Source organism: Diadema antillarum, unplaced genomic scaffold (assembly GCF_040938485.1).
Source record: "Diadema antillarum isolate AM-2024a unplaced genomic scaffold, OU_Dant_1.0 seq00001126_RagTag, whole genome shotgun sequence".
In the NCBI taxonomy this organism is placed as follows: Eukaryota; Metazoa; Echinodermata; class Echinoidea; order Diadematoida; family Diadematidae; genus Diadema; species Diadema antillarum.
This window is the reverse complement of record NW_027271940.1, coordinates 252501-275417: the sequence shown is the minus strand read 5'-3', so window position 1 is coordinate 275417 and position 22917 is coordinate 252501. Positions and strand designations below refer to the sequence as shown.

The 22917-nt window shown below is 38.8% G+C and overlaps 1 protein-coding gene across 1 annotated transcript in view; it reads right to left on the bottom strand.

Moving 5' to 3' along the window:
• Positions 1–440: 440 nt before the first annotated feature.
• LOC139743970 (crystallin J1A-like) overlaps positions 441–22917 on the bottom strand; it is a 102152-nt gene continuing 79675 nt past the window's right edge. The window contains exons 5-7 of the mRNA XM_071654437.1: positions 3931–4060; positions 2211–2375; positions 441–682 (exon numbers count right to left, since the gene is read on the bottom strand). Coding sequence (XP_071510538.1) covers positions 441–682; positions 2211–2375; positions 3931–4060 — 537 coding nt within the window. The remainder of the gene's footprint in view (positions 683–2210; positions 2376–3930; positions 4061–22917) is intronic.

Here is a 22917-nt window from a genome sequence, read left to right as displayed (position 1 = left end):
TGTCCTCACGAGTTTGGCTCTGTTGGCCTGCTGCCTGGCTGTTCATAATTCATTTATTGATTTGTATGTCGAGTGGATATCATTTTGCTGACTAATGCTAGTCAACCTGGGGCAGTCAACAATGGGGCGGCACCATTATTTTCTTTAGAAGATCAACTAAAGTTGTGAAAAAGGGTATGTTTAATGACGGATACACAATTAAACCATGACAGTACCTTATCCCAAACAAACTATTCAGACACCTACTATAAAACTAAACATCTGTCGTATAAAATTACACAACTAAGACTACATTCTGTTTGCCACAATAAGTATACATATCAACATTGTTAATCAACCACACACCTAAAGAATGAAACTAGAATCTCTCCTTTCCTTGCAAGGTCATTGGCCAACTTTAAAAGCAAGTAGGAATGAATGCAGGTATTGCGCAATCCTCATCAGCGCATGGCGACCAGCTTCTCAGCCAGCGCCTTGACCTCTGACCCACGTTCAACCTTTGACAGGAGGTCAAGGGGGAGTCCCTCCAGACCCAGCTGGGCCCCGAGACACCCCCCGATGAAGATGGCCCGGCTGCAGTTGTCTCCGCCTGCCAGGAGCGTGGGGCGCACAGACTCTGTGAACTTTTGGGCGTCGGCGTTGGCAAGGCAGTGGAGGGCGCTCAAGAAGTTCCCTGGCAGGGCTGTGTGTGATGCATCAAAAAAAAAAAAAAAAAGAAGAAAGGAGGAATGATAATGGGTTTTACTGTTCCAACACAAAATGCTGACATCACTGTACCTATTCAGTTCTATCTGTCCCTAACCCTTAATGAGCACACTGTATGCAGCGAATATTTCGCGAGGTTTTTATTGTCGCGAATTTCACGAGTCAGCTGCTATTCGCGAAATTAAAAACATGCGAAAATATTGACTCTACTGCCGATATGAATGTGACGTACGCGTATACATTTCTCTGTTCAGTACAGGACTCCATGATCGTGAATTTAACCACTCGCGAAATTGTCGGGAAGTCCCGATTCGCAAAAATTTAGACAAGCTACTACATATGGCGTATGCAATAGCCTGGCAATTGGTACAGATGTCTGGACACTAACTGTTAATAAATAGAGAATACCTAAGCCATTTAATTGTTATTGTGTCACCATGGCCTTCCAGATTGACTGAAGCACATTGCTACACCTGAGTGAGTTTGCTAATGTTACCATGAAGTCAGGTTTGCATGGAATGCTGAGAGCTGATGAAAAAAGTTGGCAAGTACTAAAGATACCATGGTAGATGCCTGGGGACATAAAATGTTAAAGGAATCTAACAAGGTTGACTTTTATATCATTTTCATGTTGGTGTTTGTTGTTGTTGTTTTGTTTTGTTTTGTTTTTTGGGGGGGGCAAATGATTACAAAAATAATAGTTTGCCAAATGGTGCTTTTGAAAATGCAAAATTGAATCTAGGTATGATTGATTTACAAGTTTTATGTGAATACTCAAGAAAAGTAATCAAAAAAATATCATGTGTTGGGTTTTTTTCCTCCTCAATTGCCACTGTCAAGGTTGAAAATACTCTTCATGGCATTGTGTCCACCATCACTCCTGGGTTATGGCCACTGGCCATCTCTAAGATATGGTAAATGCAGAGACACCAACCCCAAGCATCTCTTACATGGGAGAATCTCCCGCCTGGATTCATAGCAAACTGGTTACTAAGATCGCGAGAAACATGCGCACAATGTCATGTGCACATAGCACACATCACGAGCACGATGACCCATGCGGCCCTGGAAGCTCTACAGTTACATGAATGCTTTCTGGACCCTGTTGCATAAAAAGATGCAATCAACCATAAGTCAGAAAAATCAAACATAAGTAGGTATCAACCAATCAAAATTGAGTATTCAGAGACTTATGTTTGATTTTCTGACTTGTGTTTGATCTTAACTTTCATGCAATAGGGCCCTGGTGCTATCTTAGCCTTAATTCTGAACATATATGATCAAACTTAAGTTTGGCAGGAGGAAGCTAAAATTTAAGCACAGAGAAAATATGTACCTCTTGAGCAGGGGACACACAGCTGTAGTGCGAGAGAAATTTGAACTCAAGCGGGAGGGTTGGAGATTTTGAGAAAATGGCCTCAAAATGGGAGATCTCCCATCGAAATCGAGGGAGTTGGAATCTCTGCAAATAACTGAAACAACCTAACATGCAAATCCAAACTCACAGCATGCATATCCAAACTCCTTGCTGGCCTGGTTGTGCGGTTTGTTCTTATCTCCCAACACTTTCTCGATCCCCTGGGCAACCTCCGCTTCCACCGATGGCTTGATCTTCTCCAGGGCACTGGGGTCGGCGCCGTTTACAATGTAACTCTCCAGCAGCTTGGCAGCTGGTACAACCACACAAAAAAGGGGTCTATTGTTAGTATTGATATATCTCCATCTTATTATTCATCTATTCATGTGTCTGTGTGTCTGTCTGTCTGTAAGTCATTTATTCAGTCAGTCAGTATGTATGTATGTATACATGTATACATTGGTAAATAGATGAATAGATAGAAAAAGAGATTAATGAACAGAAAGAAACAAATAAACAAAGAGGTAGATGAATGTAACTCTCTTTATACAGAGCATGCTCATGAGTTGAATGATGCGATATATACGTACACAACCATAAATTTAAGAAGATTTCTCGAGTGTATCTCCATTTCCATTGAGGACGTGGATTGAGAAATCCTCTAATAACTCACATAGTGGCCCAGGGATGGATCTGGCCAATCAGAAGCCTCCCTTTGAGAGCCTCATCAGTTTTATGCATGCATCTGCAGTTGTGTGCATAGAGTTACTTTGAATTTAAGTGCTGCAGCACAGAAATCAGAATTTGAATCTAGGTATACAGATACGTCGCGGGTAATCCCCATAAAAGGATGTGACCTGCTTATTTATGGGCCAATAAGTTGGTGTCTTCAATCCATACCTATAAAGGCATCTCTCTCTCTCTCTCTGTCACTTTCTCTTTGTTATATACTTTTCATTTGCTCATTGCAACCTCTACCTTTTCAAGCTCACTCATTACCTATCTTGCTGTTTCCTAAGATTTTTCCTCTCTGCTTTGTTCAATCATCCCCTATTGTTTCATCTTGCACAAATAAGAGTAATGATGACACTAATACTGATAATGACAAAGAGAGAACATATGATTGGCTGGCTCCAAATAGTAAGATACTCAAAGAGCAGTAAGTAGACACAGGTAGTGCAGGAACAAATGATAAGATACAGACAGAGAGAGCATAGGAATATATCGTCGCTGGGGTGACAAGACCTTGTATCTGAAATTTTCAAGGAAATGACTTTTTTGGATTAATGGTCAAATAACGGCTTAAGTGATGTCCTGTCCAAATCCCAATTGTCTTACTCCAAAAATGAAGCCACCATGGCATGTCAAAGGAAAGGCTGTCCCATTTGCCACAGAGCTTTGGCCGCCACGTTTTTTGGCTCTCCTGAACATTTGACATTTTGTAGATACGAGGTCTTGTCGCCCCAGCTACGATACGAAAATCAGCAATCAAGCAATTCTTTCAATTTTATGTATGCATAATTACAGCACTTAAGATGTCTTTAATCCAAATTCTAGCATGTCTACCTCTCCTTTAACTTTTGCCACAAGGGATATGCTTCCCTATTACATTGTACAAACCTCTCTCTCATTTTTCACCCTGGTTTTAATCACTATTTGGTTTTAAAACATTGTAACTTATGTCAGCCACAACTGGGGGCTTCCAAAATAGAAGGGAAACTGATTCACTGGGTTATGCAATGATTCAGGTGCATTGCTATATCAGTGTATAAATCAACTGTTGTTCGACATAGGCTACTGAAGCACCCAAGTTATGGTTGAAATAGGAAATCTCATTCATACTGAACAGGTCTGTAGTCAATGCATACCTGCTGTGGAGTACTTGAGACAAAGAGGGTTGTTCTGGACCACTTTCACCATGTCCTCCACCTTAGACATCAGCTCTGGGGTTCCACCGTACAGCGCTGCCATGATGACAGTGTTATCTACCCCATCACACTGTAGGTTGATTGAAACAAAACAAAACAAAAACAAAATCACTGCAAACATTTACCAGAATAGATTCACATAAGGAAAAATACAAATGGAATATCTGAGCAGTAAAACTGAAGACTTTGAAAAGTTCGAATACCCACATAGCCATGAACAACTTTTGACACAAGAACTCACCAAGTATTGGCCCTAGAGCTAAAATAACACATACGCAGTGATTTTTTTCCTAGTATTGTAAACTGACATCAGCAGACAGTTTACCTATCACAGTTTCATAATCTTTGATTCATAATAAAAAAAGAGGATTTGGCATATTGAACAAACCAGGGCAGGCACTGTTGTATACAAGTTGAGATCAACTTAAGTCAGAAAATCAAGCATAAGTCTTTCAATACTCAATTCTGATTGGCTGATACCTAACTTATGTTTGATCGCATCTTTTTACGCTTTTGACTCAGGCTTGAGTCAGGTATCGTTCCACGAAGTTTCATAAAACATACAGGTTGCAGGCTAAGCAAACTGACTGTGCAACCTCACACCATGTAGGGAACATATTTCATGTCCACATAATCTCTCTAGCAATCTGGGGTGTCAGCAAAAAGAGAGCTATGCATTAAGGGCTGAAGGAATAACTGCAGCTGGAAACTGAAGAACTTCTCCTGCCATGGACAATAATTGGACTCACTTCTTAACATCAAAGTTATCATCATTATATTATCATTAACACTATCAACATCTAAAGTCATCAATACATTCATCAAACCATTGTTATTATCACCGTCATCAATATCATCCACTGCCACCATCAAATTCGTTGTCACCATCACAACCCTATCAATGCTACCATCACCACTACCAACACCATCATCAACATTACCATCTTATTGAAGCCACCACTACAAGCATTACTATCACCCCCCCCCCCCCCCCACCACCACCACCACCACCATAGGCCTTTAGACCACAGGTTGCCACCATTTCCCCTCCTCCCCTCCCTCCCCCCCCCCCCCCCCCCTCCCCATCTGTATGTGGTGCAGGAGGGAATTTCATTTCTGGGAAAATGTCTGCACTATCAATACAGTATAACATCATCTGAGGTAGATATGAACAAACTCTCAGACACAAAATCTTCGTAACAACACTGGTGTCTTTGTGGTAGTGTTGATATAATAAATGATACTCAAGCATTGTGAACTATTGGTTAGAATTGCCATGACAAGCTAATGTCACTTGGATGTCATTTCATAAACCAAATAGATGCACTGTTTTCAGAATTTAAAAAAAAAAAAGGTTTGCAGAATAAACAGATGTGTGATATACAAATGTGATACTGAGCACAAATCATAGACTTATTCCTGCTGCCAAGGCACACAGATCTACACACACACACCCACCAACACATACACACAAGAAACTGTAGTGAAAATCACAGAAAATAGAGTTGATATCAACATCGTGTCATTAACACAAACACTCACACAATCTTACCAACAGACATTTTTTTTTTCTTCCAGTTTTTTTTTATATTTCTATATCATTCACTGAAATCCATTTTACTCATCGATGTAAATTCCAGTTGAATGCATAATGGTACGAAATATACACAACATGCACACACACACAAACACACACACACATCACTGAGGAAAACCAACTTGTCATTCAAGCATGACTTTATCCGTACTTTCATCCAAAATGTTTACAAGGGGCTACTCTTTCTTTCTTTGCTCATTTTGATGGAAGTTGAGGTAAAAGCCCTTGACTGAACCTTTCCCCACGAAATATTAATCCCACTTTGTACCATGAACCCTTTATGCAATCTAATCCCTGCAATCTCACCATGGACTTCTCCCACACTCTCCGTCCAGCCAACACACACCACATTCCCTTTGAATCATTGAAGCGTTTTGAGTCATTTCCCCTACGGAGGTGTTCAAGCGTGGCCTAACCAGCGACCACTCGCAGAGATGGACGCACCAAGGCAAGACGACAGTTGGCCGTTACCACGGCAAAAGAACAAACACGACCACCAGGACAGTATATCCACGAGCCGACGAGCAATTTAGGTAATTTGGTTTTGCTGAGTCATATCTCTAAGGTGTTGGTGGTTGTGAGACGGGAAGCAGCTAAATCAGGTTACAAAGTACTCCTTGGAGGGTTGGAATACAAGCACAGGGCTCCCTTCGGTGTTGTAAGTGCATCAGCGGGTTTGAATTCCATCCTGCTAATGTAGTTTGTTTGGGTAATGCGCTTAGTCAACAAGAGATTACACTGTATGCAGAATTGCATTACATTGATACAGAAGAATACATGACTGACACTGACAGAGAAAAAAAAAAGAAAATAAAGAAGACAGAAATCAATGTACGAACAGGGCAGAATGGATTCATGTATTCAACCGATCCTTGTACTTGGTAAAGCAAGGCAAAACTTCAACTGATTTATATGTTTCATTCACATCTTAAATGGATTTTGCCCGAAGCACACTTAAACAAAACAAAGGTTTCTCCTTAACAATGCTGATGGAATACAACACACCAAATGCGACCATGCTGACAGTGTGAAAAAAAAAACCACCTATTAACAAATGATATTTGTGATGCTGAAAATTCTATTATCTACAATTCCATCAATTCATATAATGATTCAATTCAATTCAATTTTATTTCTATCAGCAAATGTAATACAGTATACAAAGTATGCAGTCGATACTTTACTGAGGGGGGTGCTTCATATACCACCATGATGAATCTTTAGAGACATAGGGCAGAGCAATAAGTTACTGATAATGCATAAGAAGTTAAGTTTAAAATAAGACTTGAAGATACATGTGAAACATAACTTCATGGCCAACCATGAAGAACACGGCATCAAAGAAGTCCATTTGATTGTCATGATAACTTGAAAACATGATTCTCTTTCGGCCGTCCTGAAATACCGTCACTGGATTCCGCCGGCTTCATTTTCTAGATTGCCACTCTGGGGTTTCACTTTGTGAGATGGCAGTGCAAATAAAGATTACGCCAGGCACAACATTTCCACGCTTTAGAAAGGAAATAGAGAGAGAGAAATGAAGAAAGAAAAAGGAGAGAGATACAGAGAGGGGGAAAATTGAAATGCACGAGTGGAAAGGGCTTAGGGGGAAGATTTTGGTGTGTGGAGTGTGAATACAAATTGCCACTCATGATTAAAGGAAATTTATCACATAGAAGAAAATAAACAGGCAAGGAAAAAAATGAAAGATAAAAGGGCATTCCTCTACTTGAGAAAAGAAATATTCAATCTATGAGACGAGACAATTGGGGCCTCGATAATGTTTAAAGAAAAAAGAAATAAAGAAGGAAATCACAAAAAGCAGCGCATCCAGGGAGAGACATGGGTAGATAGAAACAGACAGACAGAAAGACAGACAGACGGACAGACTGACAGTCGAGAAATGAATCTAATGACCATCCATCACAAATCTTGCTTGTTTACGAGACTGGATCAGATTTCCCACAGACCATTGATCACGCTGTCAAACAGGGGTAAGTCAAAAGTAGGGCAGTGCATTTTTAAAAAAGGCAGGCTTTTGAGGCAAAAGTTGAAAGCGACATAATGACAGCTTAGTTGCTGTATCATTGGATGTTTACACGTAGTCCTTCTCCTAATGACTTTGATGGTCCATGAAAGTAAGCTGAAAGAATGACCTTAATGGTTGAAGAAATGAAAGAAGGATAACTCTAGGGCTAGGCCATCAAAGTTGGAGAAGTAGTCCAGACTGTTGTAGGATGCAAGTATTGATTTCTACCCATTTCTATCTTGAGCATTCTCTGGTGAACCAGAATCAAAGTTTTTGACCTATCATGTTCCGTGGCAGACCATAGTCACGAGTGGTCTCAGTAAATCGCTCAATCTATAATGTAAATATCTAGACTTCCCAATCATGGTTCACATACACATAACCTCCCCCCCCCCTCCACACCCACACACACACACACACACACACACACACACACACACACACACACACACATACCACTCCCCTTTGAAGTGGTTACTCTACTGAATGTTCACAATGACTTTTACAAACAGAGGAAAATCATACAAATAGAATGGTACAAGTTTCCTCAAAATTGGATGCATAAATAGAAACTTTACCTAGAATTTCTAAGTCTCATATATTTTCACTAAACTGCAACACTGGTCACAAGACACACATAATCTGATGTTACTCAGTTTCTGAGGGCAATCTTGAACATAGAATTTTCACTTTAAATGTAGCCCCTGTGTATCTTGTCATTCTTATCTTAACCCGTTGAGGATGAGTCCTGAGTATACTTGGGCAGGTGTCTATGGGAAATGCGTGTTATAGCAAAATCAGCTCGTCCTCAACGGGTTGAAAAAAATGTCAAGGAACATCCTCATTAAAACCATGCAGCCAGGAAAACATCAGTGGGAAAAAAGCAAAATCAAATAACAAGTACATGTGCCAAAAGCACTGTGGAATACATCAATGTTAATATTACGATTTTATCAGTTTGTCAATAAAACCTTGCATTAGCGTATCTACAAACCTCACAGCACCAACAGCTGACAGATCATATATAGCGAGAGAGGCAGAGAGACAGACAGACAGGAAAGGCGAGTTAGGGATAAAGAAAGGAGAGGGAGAAAGGAGAGAGAGAGTGAGATGGAGATTAGAAATATATCAACAAACTTTGGATGTGAGAGCCACAGGAAAACAAACTTATTTCATCAAGTCTTGGGATAAACAAAGCGAGGTCTGAAGTGTGATGTTCTGTGTTCTAACTTCCTTCTCCCACTCTTGCCAAAAAGTGCTGCAAATCACTAATTAACCTTTGGGTAGACTGCAGCCAATTACCATCGCAGATTTGTGGCGGAGCCTGCGCCTTTTATCCCAAATTAGATCTTGATTTGAGCTCGTCGCACCGCCAGACTTGTAGCCGTGAAAATGTACTCCTTCGTCTGGCACTCACTCAATAATAAAAGGGATGTGTGCCACTTGATATGTCAAAACCCACTGAAGATGACGGCCTACTCACTGACCTGCACTAGTGTACAATGCTTTTGACTTTATTTCTATTTTTGGTAATGTTTTCATGCCGGTAATACAGGTGTATATAGAAAAGTGAAAAGAATATAACACTTACTTTGAAAGCAGATAAAATGTGTTTTAGGATGGGTTTGCCTGTATTTACCTGAAAGCAGAGTGCACCACACAAAAAGTACTAAAGCTCTGAATTCAGTATTTTGAGGATTTCTTGCAGCAATACAATGAAGATGTATTTTCCTTCATCCATGTCAAGTGAACTATAAGTCTCCTATACGTTGTTGTTAGGCCCTTTCAGCCTGGGACAAATTCCGAATAAAAATGAATTTTAAAATACAACTAGAGATTGTAATTTGTCATCACTGACAAATTAAGGTGATCCGATCTTTTTTTTAATCAATGATTCAAGTCCTGATCGCAATAGGCATGACCATGCAGGTTTCATCTGTGGTCAGAGACATTGGCCGTGTGATGTTTGGATTCTCATTTAGAAAAGGGAGTCATATCTGCTATCTTTGGTACCAAATCTGTATACACTATAACGAAGATACAACAACAAGTACATATGACCTTTGACCCCACTTTGCACAACCTAGATGGCATCTGAGCAAAAAGTGGTTATTTTGTGAAATGATTCTTGTAACATGATCTTTGCGTGTGCAAAATATGGGAAAGATAAGACATGTATTCACCAAGATACAGGATGAAACATTTGTGACCTTTGACCCTAATTTACATACCCAAGATGTTGTCCGATCAAGTAGTTGTTATTTTATGAAATAATGTACGTGACATGAACTAAACATGTGCAAAATATGGGAGTGATAGGGGCTGTTTTTCTTGAGTTATTGCAAAGAAAGTTGCAGAAACATAGAAATATCTCAATACATCGAAGATAAGCTTTAATTTCAACCAAGTTTTTTTATATGATTCCGACATTGTATGAAGAAAGGAAGGCACACATTCGATAGCGCACAGTCTCAGCTACAACATATTAAAATCGAGGAGAAATTCACCGAAGGGTAAGTGAGCTAGTGCTCGATAAAGACAATCATGTCAATTTTCACATTTAAAAAAATTCCCTCCCATAGAGATACCACATCATAACGAAGATAAAGAAAGAAGTACATATGACCTTTGACACAACTTTGCATAGACAAGATGACATCTGAGCAAGAAGTAGTTAATTTGTGAAATGATCCTTGTAACATGGTCTTTACGTGTGCAAAATATGGGAAAGATAGGATATGTATTCACCAAGATACAGGATGAAACATTTATGACCTTTGACCCTAATTTACATACCCAAGATGGCGTCTGATCAAGTAGTTGTTATTTTATGAAATAATGTTCGTGACATGAACTAAACATGTGCAAAATATGGTGGCGATAGGGTATGTTTTTCTTGAGTTATTGCATATAAAGTTGCAAAAAGAAAGAAATATTTCAATACATCGAAGATAAACTTTAATTTCAACCAAGTTTTTTGACGTGATCCCGACATCGTATGAAAAAACGAAGGGCACACTTACGATAGCCCAAAGTCTCCGCTACAACATATCAAAATCTTCTAGAAATTCACCAAAGCATAAGTGAGCTAGTGCTCGATAAAGATAGTAATGTCAATTTTCATTTCCAGAAAAACTGCACTGCCATAGAGATTACACGTAAACTGGTCAAATTTGACAAGGTTACTTTCAATCCATTTTTACGAGGTGATGCCGTCATTAAATCAAAATTGTGTTTTTACATTTATGCAAGAACATTTCATAAGCTTCAACATATTGAAATTTGGGTGAAAAATGACAAAGGATAAGTGAGATACGCTCGAGTAAACTTGGAATTTGATGACGTCATTTTGAAAATTTACTTTTTTGACTTTATTAAGAAATTTGATATCTTTTAATCATTTTGTCAGCATAGCCAACCCATGAAATAACATGTACAACTCATCAGCTTTCAGAATATGTCAAGAAAATGGGGGGTCACCGTCCATCCTGACGAGTAAAATCCGATTTAAAATTGGCGGTTGTTTGGCATAGTTGCACTGTGTATCCCCATTGACGCACGCGCGGAATTTTGAGTTTGACGGGCCCGTATGACGTCATATTGAGTCGGATCGACTTGAAACTTGGTAGAAATATTCCTTGACATTTTGGACATCCCATCCGTGTAAAAAAACTGAAAATTTCTATTGCATACTAGCTGTGCGTGCGAATATGTGCGCGCGCGTACGCGTCCGTCCAATTTTTTCAATTTTTCAAAAAATGCTCCAAATGATCTGAAACGTGTGCAAAAAAAATTTGAGCTCGATTTGAGCATACAAATATTTCAACGCGTTTTAAGATAAATATGCATTTTTGAGAAAATGAGTAGAACCCGCTTGACTTGAAATATATGTGACGTAATTTACATTAAAAAATTCCATTCCATTTATGAGATATGCATGAAAATGTGTTTTCATATAATGACGTCATAGTGACGTCACGGTCGACTGATCACTATGATTTTACTTGCGCTGTCGTCTTTGCGACATGATACATATATGGTATAAGTTTGACATTGATAGGCAATGCACTTTCTGAGCTAACTCTTGCACAACTTTTGCGGAGAAATAAAGAAATAAAGAAAGAAGAATAAAGAATCAGTACAGATACAGAAGGTGATCCGAGAGGATACTCGGATCACCTAATAATATAACAGCTGCAGTAGTTGCAAATCCAAAGAAAACGAATTGTGCTCTATCTCTGAATGTACTGTAGAGAAACCTACTGTTTGCTAGTGAATGTCAATAATCTTCATTTCTGGAAAGATTGGTGTAAATACATCATGCATGTATGTTTTTTTTTTTCCTGTATCTCAAGGTAACAAAGGACACCCCCACCATCCCTACCCCCATTTTGTCCAATGGAATATTCTACATTGTGCTCCCTCACCTGCAGCCATCGTAACATACTTCTCATAAGTTAAACAATGTATATATTGTATCTTGTGCACAACATGAAACACACCAGTCACAGTGATATCCACCTTGCCCTCTAGAGGCTACATCAATGGGGGAACGGCTCCTATCCCCGAAGGGTGTAGAAAATGGAGGCAATGGGGGGAAACGTCTTCCCCCTGGGGGCTACATTGGGTGCCACTATATTAACCCCATCCTACTTCACCCCTGATTCTCGACAGGGGGCACATCCTTACCCCAGGGAAATTTGTGTGATTGCTCAATTCCATTTGCATTCTCTACAGCAGCAAGCAACCCTCGAGCACTAGAAAACTGTTTCTGGGTCGGACACCATATTTGGTCTACTTTTTCCTTTTACTTTTAATGTAACCAGACTTTGAGAGTCTGTGATGAAGATTAGGGCTGAGGATTAGGATTAGGATTAGGATTAGGATTAGGATTTTGGCTATACCCTCATTTTCATCATCTCTGTCATTACCACCTGCAATAATACTGCACAGGATGACATGGTATGATGAGTGGGTGTCCCTGATACAGCTATATGACTTTGTTACTCTAATTTTTTGTTTTTAAATGTATACTTCAAAACCAGAAATATTCGCCGCCTGAAATTTTCGCAAATTGAAGCTGAGGGTCTTTTTCATGGCCTGAATTTGTGTGTGTGTGTGTGTGTGTGTGTGTGTGTGTGTGTGTGTGTGTGTGTGTGTGTGAATTGCCACTGGAATTCAATGCATATAGTATAGACAAGAAATTTCACATGCATTTCAATTTCACAAATCTTGGCTCCTCCTGAAATTGACAAAATTTTCACGCACGCAAAAATGTTTGGTTTTGCAGTTTATTGAATGAGCCTCATTGTACTGAGCCTTGATAATCCACATATGAAATTAACTGTATGGTGGAAAAGGCCTAAAAGCCCCATAACAATTAGAAATTGTGGTCAGCAGCACAGTCAGGAGTCAAAGGTCAGACAGGGACTTGCCCAGCTTTTTTGATGGGTGCGTGAAAAAGGAACATATTCGTAATTCTTAAAAATTTACAAGTATAAACCTTCCCTACTAAGCTTGAAATGAAAATAAGGATGGATAGAATTGACAAGTCAGAAAATTGGCTTCTATGTTTGCAACACTACAGGCCAGGATGGCCATCGGAACATGAACCTAAATTTGGCACATCATTTACATTTTTATCCAAATGCCAACACTCAGGATTAATGATGAAGTTTAGCCTTGGCCTATGAGTTGTGTATGAAGACTGTTTGTTTTTAATAGAAAGGACAAGAGACCTTTGGGAAATTTACAGAGAAAATCACAGAAAACATCTAGTATACTAAACCTAACATCATTACAAACTTCCTGGCAACATGCATGCAGAAAAAAAAAATTGTAAGATGTGTTCATGGCACAACATGGTAACATTACAGTGAAAATATGTGTTCTGCCATCTCCCAGTAAAATATGGCTTCTAAAAAACATGCAAACCAACCAACCAAAGACTGCTGTGGAGAGAGTGTAGGCATTATGTGTACATTATGTTTACATTCTCCGTATATAATGGGCTGGGGTTGGGTGGGGTAATAAGGGGGTGGGGCTGGGAGATACCTCCGTGCATACAAAATAAGACCCATTCACTGAACACTACGACCCTCTCGCTCCTCAAATACTCTTCAAATGTGATTAATGAGTCATGAACATCTGAATCACAAAGGCCACTAAGGACAAGAACGCCCTCCCCCCCCCCCCCCACAAAAAAAGAAGGAAACCATAACATTATTCTATGAGGCAGGCCTGCCCAGGCAATTCAAACAGTGGTAAGAGAGATGAGACCAAATGAACTACAGGGGGGAAGGGGCATGGATGTCACAAAAGCACATCACCTGAGGAAATCCAGCCAAATGAGGTGAATCAATTATCGCCAATTCATTTTCTTTACAAGTCCATCTCCATCCATCTTGACGTCTTCTGCCTTCCCCCAACAAACCATCCATCCATCCATCCATCCATCCCGTCGCTTGCCATCGCCACGGCGATCGAGCTCCTTGCACTTTCCACCATCCAAATGAAATTGGCTCCTCCTCAACAGCAGCATTAGCCCAATTAAGCCGACGGCCATTTTCTCAATCTGGAGGGAACACTGTGAAGATGCAAACTTTCTCATTTTTTTTTTCTTGTGTGTGTCTACTGCAGAGATCTGTCTCCCTTGCTCTGGTGCAACGTGCCAGCTGGGGCAATATCGTCTCGCTTTGGGAAAGTTGAAGATGGGGGGGGGGGAATGAGAGAAAGAATAGAGAGAGAGAGAGAGAGAGCTAGCCAGCCAGACAAACAGACACACCCACACCCACACTCCTAAAAATATAGAAAAAGTCTTAGCCAGACAGACATAGAAAAAGAAAGATATGACGAGATAAAGATGCACAAAAAATACATTTTATTAGTAGTAAAAAATCCGTGAGAGCAAGAGGCACTAATAGAGTTCATGAATCAAGAAATATGAAAAAGGGTTAGTCAAAAGGATAACAAAGCATCAATACCAAAATGAACATATTTTATAAGCACAACAGAATAAAAGAGAGAGGTACAGAGACACGGACAGATAGATGTGCAAGAAGAGGAAAAAGAGATAGATAGATAAACACACAGATAGATAGATAGATAGATAGATGATAGACAGATAGATACTGATAGATGCTGATAGATACACAGATAGATAGATAGATAGATAGATAGATAGACAGATAGATAGACAGATAGATAGATAGACATATAGATAGATAGATACGCAGATAGATAAATATAGACAGATAGATAGATAGATAACAGATAGATAGATAGATAAACACACAGATAGTTAGATGATAGACAGATAGATAGGTAATGATAATGATAATGAATAACATTTATATAGCGCTTAATACTGATGTTTCTAAGCTAAGGTACTGATAGATACACAGATAGATAGATAGATAGATTGATAGATAGACAGATAGATAGATAAATGGACAGATGACAGATAGATAGGCAGATACACAGATAGGTAGATGGACAGACAGATAGATAGATAGACAGGTAGATAAATATGGCAGACATGGACAGAGAGAGAGAGAAGGGCAGAACACTATCCTCAATGAGATTGCACCATGGGAGCCCATGAGATAGATACATCTTGATTGTGGGTCAGAGTGAATCAGCTAGGAAGCAATATCATAATAGGGCCATTCCGCACCATTTTTTTTTTTTTAGCCGCTGAGTAGTCCATCCAGGCTGGCACCATTTTAATGGCGGGAGTATCGCTGCAGACTAAGGGCAGCGAGCTAAAATAGAGAACGCGTCCTCTGTGGAAATCCCCCGCACTCTGAACAAATTGAATCATTCCAAAAATGACACATTTATGATATTACCCTGATCTACATGGATATGACAGGGGATTTTTCTTTGTATTGCTGCTGCAATAGCTGAATAAGAAATTGTTGCCAAGAGAGAAAGAAAAAAAAAAGCTCAAACTCATATTTTCGTGAAAGTGTGCAAACAAGGTCATCTTAACAATCAAGGTGGGTCTGTGGTGGTAGAAGCAATCTAACAGAATCTAAGAATAGATTGTATCTTCTTTTTTTTGTTGCTGTCATCACCTGTATCTGACATTTTTTTGGGGTTTTTTTTTGTTACTGTCATCACCTGTATCTGACGGCCCATCAATGAGTATTCTTTCTTTTTGGGCATACCTTGTCTGCCTTATTGCCATCTCTTGTACGTTGATTCTTGTTTGCTCAAATATATCTTTATTCAGTTGCCTTACCATAATAACTTTATGCAAAGTATTCACCTCATACAAAACAACCAGACGAAACTGAGTCATAGAATGTTTCGAAATTCAATTTTTCTAAAGAAGGTAAATTGATTAAGTGTGATTAAATATCTTGCCAAGTATCTCATACATGCTTGCTTGCAGCATAATCAATCAAATCCTGGTACAATTTTGATACAAATATTCTCATCTTTTCATCATTGAATTGGCAACTCTGAATTTCACTGCACATACCTAATGCTGAAAAAAAAATAGAGGAACTGCTTCAATTGATCAAATCTGCATAATTCAAACAGTAATTCCAAAATTTTTAAGGGAAAAACAGGATATTTGATCTCCTTGAGTGTGTTGACATTTTAAGAATAAGTTATAGATTTTGGAATTCAGAGACTTTGGACATTTCTGCATCTGAAGCAAAAAGTCATATGTTAAAACCAATGGCTTAAATGGAGAGAGTATTTCACTCTTGCTTATCAAGCAATGAAAGGTGAAGATGATCATCTAAAGACACAGCTAGTTTAATCACAAAATGCCAGTTTAATTCTGGGACATGAGTTGGCTAAAATGTCAATATATCTAAAAGGTGCAAGTGTGCTTGAGTGGGTGCTAGATTTCTTTTACTTCTATGTTTGATTTTAGAAAACAGAATGGGATATATTGCATCTTTTTGGTAAGCTTGAAGTCTGGATTATAAAAAAAAAAAGACAAGAAAAAGATATCAGCTCATAGATGTCTGCCAACTCCATCAGGCTTTTGTGGTGATGTGTCGGCTTTGGGAAGAGCAATCTCATTCTTTGTGGTTGGGCTAGACAGGTATGAAAAAAGGAGAAAAAAATGATTATGTATGCATGGAGTGTTCCCTCAAAAAGAGGAAGGGTTGCCCTTGGCAACAATGGCTCGCTGCAGCCAGCATATGTCGAGACAAGGAGATTACACCACCCTTGGTAGAGCTTGTTAATGTGAAAAATTTGTCGGAACAAAAAATGCATTATGCCAGGATACATCATTCATGAACATCGAGGAAAGAGAGAAATCTCACACAAAGGTCTTTGATCTCTCTCGATCTCTCTCTCTCTCTCTCAGAACCAATTGCCATCTTCCGCAGCTAAAAAAAAAATGAAAAAAAAGTTGCATGATTCATTACCCCCACATTACTATTTTGCACCTCAAGGTGAGCCAATGTGACTGTTGCATGAATGCCATTATGGGACTAAAAAATGAGAACAAAACAAACAAGTACAGCTACTAACCTTCATCTAAAAGGCAAAGGTACAAATACATATTAAAAAAAAAAAACTTCTCGTTACATTCTCCTCACAGGATGTTTCAAGAGCAGTTTCAGCAAGTAAACTAGGGCATGCAATTGTGAAAGTGGGACATTTTTAAGTAAAACAAAAGAAAAAGAATCTGTTACAAATTCACTGGCTGATGAGAGAGAAGAATGCATGCCTTGCATTGTGAATGCATCATGAAAGAAAAAAAAAAATGGGGAGATAGAGAAAGAGAGGATTATCTGTGCACGTCAATATATTTTTTTTATCAACCTACTTTACTAATGCCTGTGTTTACGATAAAAGATGACTGCATGGGATTTGTCTCTCTTCGAAACAAGTGATGGTGCTTTACTGGATTCACGCACTCCTCCTACCAGGAAAAGAGAGAACAATGCTGGGATGTTGAGAGGACGAAAACGATGACCCTCTAGCGAGGAAGGCAACATTTCATCACCAGGCTCGGTCGCGGCCTCGCTGTTTAATTAGCGGCGTCGACTCTGCAGGCACGGACAGCATGTGCCGCTCATTTGAGTCGATGGGTGCGAAAAGATAATAAACGAGCCCGTGGAAACTCTTTGCCAAGCTAAAATCCCCATCAAGTCGTCATCTGGAACACTTAAGTGTGTGTGATTGCACTCCCATTAAATCAACCAATCAATTCCAAGGACATGTTCATGACTGCAGTCTCACTCCTATACAATATAATTGCAGACAAAGAAAGAATAAAGTGGAGTCTTAACCTAAAAAACATCGCCACCAGATAGGCAGCTATGAACAACAGACAATTTAAAAAAGGGGGTGGAGCAGAAGTTAAAGGGGCATCATAATGACTTTAATAGCAATTATGGTGCACATTCACGCCAAAATGGTAATTACTGCAGATTGAGCATAGCTATTACTGGAACTCATAAACTTGAACCCGTAGAGGATGGACTGATTTTGCTACAACCAGCGTTTCCCATAGACACTTGCCCGAGTATTCTCTGGACTTGTCCTCAACGGGTTAAGATAAGATATACAAACTGCAGACCATCATTCTTGTGAATATTTACAAATGGAAACTGACAAATACAGCCATTGTGGTCATGAAATAGCAATGGAGTGTGAAGAATGTGATTAAAGATGGCTGCTGATAGCTCTGATCTGTACCTGCAGTATCCTGGATACAGAAGAGCACTGAGACAATAATACCTTTAGCAAATTCTCTTTCTTTTTTTCGAATGGCAGACACACGATTAGCATTGCCAATTTGTGCTTGTGCTCCTTGGGTTCTAGATGGATTATCTATTCATTACGGATGTGCTTGGATGCATTATGAATAAACTTGGGAAAAGGGTTGTCAGACGTCCTTGATTTACAGTGGTTTAGATGGTTGGAGACATATATCTATCTCTGAAGAACACAGACTCGGGGTAAAGGGAGGTAAGGAGAGGAATCCAGGATATCTTGGGGACTTTCTTGTGGTTTGTAAGATCATGTCACAGTCTGGAAGTGACCTCCTTTTCTATTTGTCACAGAAGATTCTCTAACACATCGAAAAACAATAAAAGTGTGTGTACTTGTGTATATGTGTGTGTATATACATACAGCTGTATATATATGTGTGTGTGTGTGTGTATGTACCTCTGTAAATTTCATTTGTATTATATGTCATAAGAAATTATGATTACTGTGGAAAAATGTGTGTGTGTATGTTTGTGTGTGTGTGTGTGTGTGTGTGTGTGTGTGAGCGTGTGTGTACAAATAGTGCATGCCAGCACATCCACCTGACAACAAGCCTTTTATTTAGCAATTTTTTTTTTTTTTTTTTTTAAGTTTGTGGATGCATTAAGTGCAAAACAATGAATCGGATGCCTCCCTACAATTCCTTTCGTAAGTGTGATTGACAGACCAGTCTGGTCACATGGTCTATGCAAATTCATTCTTCATTCGTAGCATGAATGCCATAAATTGTTACATAGGGCAAGATTACGCATCATGTCGCTTTGAAAATGAGTGAAGTGCTTAATTGACTGAAAAAATAAAAAGGTCATTTATACCATCATGCCCATGAGCTAATCATAAATTGGCTTTTTCTCCAATCCCTGGGAATATTTCGCCATAATACACCGTTCCTGTAGTGTACATGAATTGAAATTCATGGATGTTCCTCTTCCTGCAGCCTAGTATTGATCCATTCAATTCACCTGCTTCCTCCAATTAAGTCTTTTTAGACAGGAATTCACTTAGCATTCAATGGTTGCTGCTAGGTAGGGCAAGCCTCCGGCAAGCTTTATGGTTGTTAAGGCAACCTTTTGTGAACAAAGTGTGAAGAGAATTTGAATACATTGCAGAAACGGTCTGTCGCAGACATTCATCACACACACACATAGTGCATACCATGCCACTATCTGAAGTCTATGCAAACACCTCTTCTTTTAAAAATACTGGGAGTCTGGTTACCACTACAAGAGTTTTTTTCAAGTGGTCTCATTGCTCTCCTGTTAGATCTGGTGTTCTGGATACTTGAAAAGCTTTCTGGATGCTCACTTTGTAATCTACCAAGTATAAAATCTACGAAGTATGAAATCTACAATTCTATGACATAAGCAAATCTGTCGCTGTTTGTGCACAGAAGATTTTATTTCTTAAAAAAGAGATTAATCAAACGGCAATTTGAAAGCACTCCATTCCTTAAACCATGCATAATTAGTGCTGCGCATATCACGCATAATTACATTATGGCCCATATCACCAAATCTTCCATTACTTATGGGTGCATGCGGTGCTTTCATAAGTAACTCCCACTCTGCCTTATCTAATACAATCCATGCCACTTTCGTGTCTCCTCTGTGACATATAAGCCAGTTCGTAATTAGCTCATGTGCACAACTGGGCAAATGACCTTTCCTTTTTCTCAGTTGGTTTATACGCACTTCTGTCATTGTCAAAGCAATAATGCATAACTTTGCCTGACAAAGAAATTCATAAAATTCATGTTGAAAGAGAGAATGAATCTTCATAGACCAGATGACCAGAATGGAAAATTTCCACTTCTACAGTAACATATATGCAAAATCATGTGCGTACATGTGCTTCACTTGCGTGGACTGAAATTGCAACTGAGTTGCACCAGAGCTGCAGTGAAACCACTGAATTATTCAAAGCGGATTCAGGCCAACTGAGTCAGCTCTGAAACACGTAAACTTACAGAACACAGATAACTAAAACTTTATTGTTTTTATTTGTATGGAGGCACACATTACAAGTCCTTTGAGAATCCAACTTCAAATTAAGCTGCAATCCGTGCGTGACGCCTTAGCCTCCTTCCTACTAGTGCGACCCGATATCGAGTTACCCCGAGAATAACACAATTGCCGAACCTGCAAAGTTTTCACCGGGAGATCTTCCAGGCCAAGCGAGGGAGCTGTCACTGTGATGGGATAAGCTCTGTTGCAGCTAATCTAATCCTGACTGCATTGATTAGCCAGCTGAAGCTAAATACAATGTGAGTCACATGACTCAAAGACAGTCTAAAGGGATTTTTTTTTCTAATACATTGTCTACTTCTCAAATTAAATATTGATAATTTTTTATTTATGGAAAATGACAACATTATGACTATGTGTACTCCTACTGCTACTACTCTCACCTGCTATGATATTAAAGAGGATGGCTAGTAACTGATCAGTGGGAATCAGTGGGAATGCTAGGGGATAATTGTTCCAATCCTTGTGGGATTCATTTAATGTGCAGGGATTTAATGTGCAGCTTAATGTTTCCAGGTTAGCATACCTGTACAATGACGGGGCATTAAACTGCACATTACTTGAATATGAGACTGTTCTGAAGCAAATAATTTTTACACAACAATAGATATATAATGTACTCTTAAATGAATCCCACAAGGATTGGAACAATCATCCCCCAGCATTCCCACTGATTCCCACTGATCACTTACTAACCATTCCCTTAAACATCAATAACAAAATGGAGTGATAAACAAATATCACTATTGTCATACTGCCACCTACACACAAACAAAAAAAAGAAGATCATCAGGTCTAGTAAAGAGTAGGGTCCTACATAAGTGATGATGTCAGTCTTCTGTTATAGCTTAATGCTGGTTCCAAACAAGACTTATCCTTGCACGAGGCTTTGGACAGTGGGCTGGAACTGGGTACAAGCATAATAAGCAACCGTTGTATTCACAGATATGTTGGATACATGACAGTGTTTAGAACCAGTTTCCATGGCAATAAATGATTATGACATCATATTTCCATACTGTATTATTTTATCAGGACAATGAATAGGTAATGATATGACAAAGTCAATCTTGATATTTGGTTATTCACTGTCATTAACCCACAGCTTGTTTGATTATGAGACACACATAAAACTGCACTTGTAAGGTTTTTGATACGAAAACATCAATAAACATAATGGTACACAACATCTAAAATGCCTAAATCCTTGAACATAACAAAGGAATAATTCTTTCATAATATATTATGTTATGCTTGCAATATTTATCCTTGTACAAGTTTCAACGATGTCATACTCCTTTTTGCAGCTTGTATAGGAGATATAATAATTATGATTTTTGATGAAGAATGCCATTTACATTGTAGGTACCCTCAACTTTTGGCCAATCAAGAAAACGCCATCTCCAAAGAGACAAAAAAAATCCCCTGAAACATATTAAGAGAGGTTCAACAGTTGGCCACTTTTGCTGACTGTAGTATATCAGAGCTTTGAAACTGCTAAGATTGCTAGATAATGTGATGAAGACAGAATACTGTGCAAAAAAAAACAACAACAAAGAAAAAAACTTTTTCCAGGATGCAAAGAGAAACTGAGGAGGGATTCTGAAGATTAAGGAATGAAGCAATTTGAAAAAAAGAAGTAACCAGATAGAGACCACACAGCGGGACAAACTTACTGACGCAAAGCATGACCATCATTCGGGATTTTTTAAAGAAACTCTATCCAGGCTTGGCCCAGTTCATGTTACTTTTTCATACTTTTCCCATGGAGGATCGTACATCAACCTCATTTTTTCACAACCAGAGAGCATATCACTTACATTTCCACACACTTTGAAAAGACATAAATGTCACATATTGTAAATCCTTATCACTACGTCTACAAATGTCCCCACAGCCAAGACAGAAAATTTTTTATTTTTTATTTTCAATTTTTTTATTTTTTTTTAGTTCCTATACCTCATACCTTTTGTTTCCACTTTCTTTGACTCATCAATGTTCAGGTAATATTTGATTTTCTTAATAACGATATAAAAATAGTGCTTTTGTTTCATTAATGTTACAATGCACACATATATAACACACAATGAAGAGCTACAGTATTTCTTGTCAGGAATAATGATCACATCTGTTTGACATTATCCATGGTACCAGGAAAGCATGAAAATTAATCATGAATAACACTGACACAGATCTTTTCTTTTCTGATTATCTTTTCCAGTTGTACCATATGTTTCCAAAGAATGAATGAAAAAAAAAGAAGGTATTTTCTACCCAGAGTAGACGTAATTTGTTGATGCATAATTCATTCAATTGCATAATGCATTCTGCAAGATCACTGCCACAGGAACATGTGCTAGGAGAAACAACTTCACAGTGATACACACCATGAATATAACACTGCAAAACGACAACAGTTTAGCATCCAAGAACAACTCGGCTGATTCTTAAAACCCACTTTATGCTGAAAGGCACAGTGCTGGGAAAATTGGCATAAAAATAGAAGGTCTGTGAGTAGAAAAATG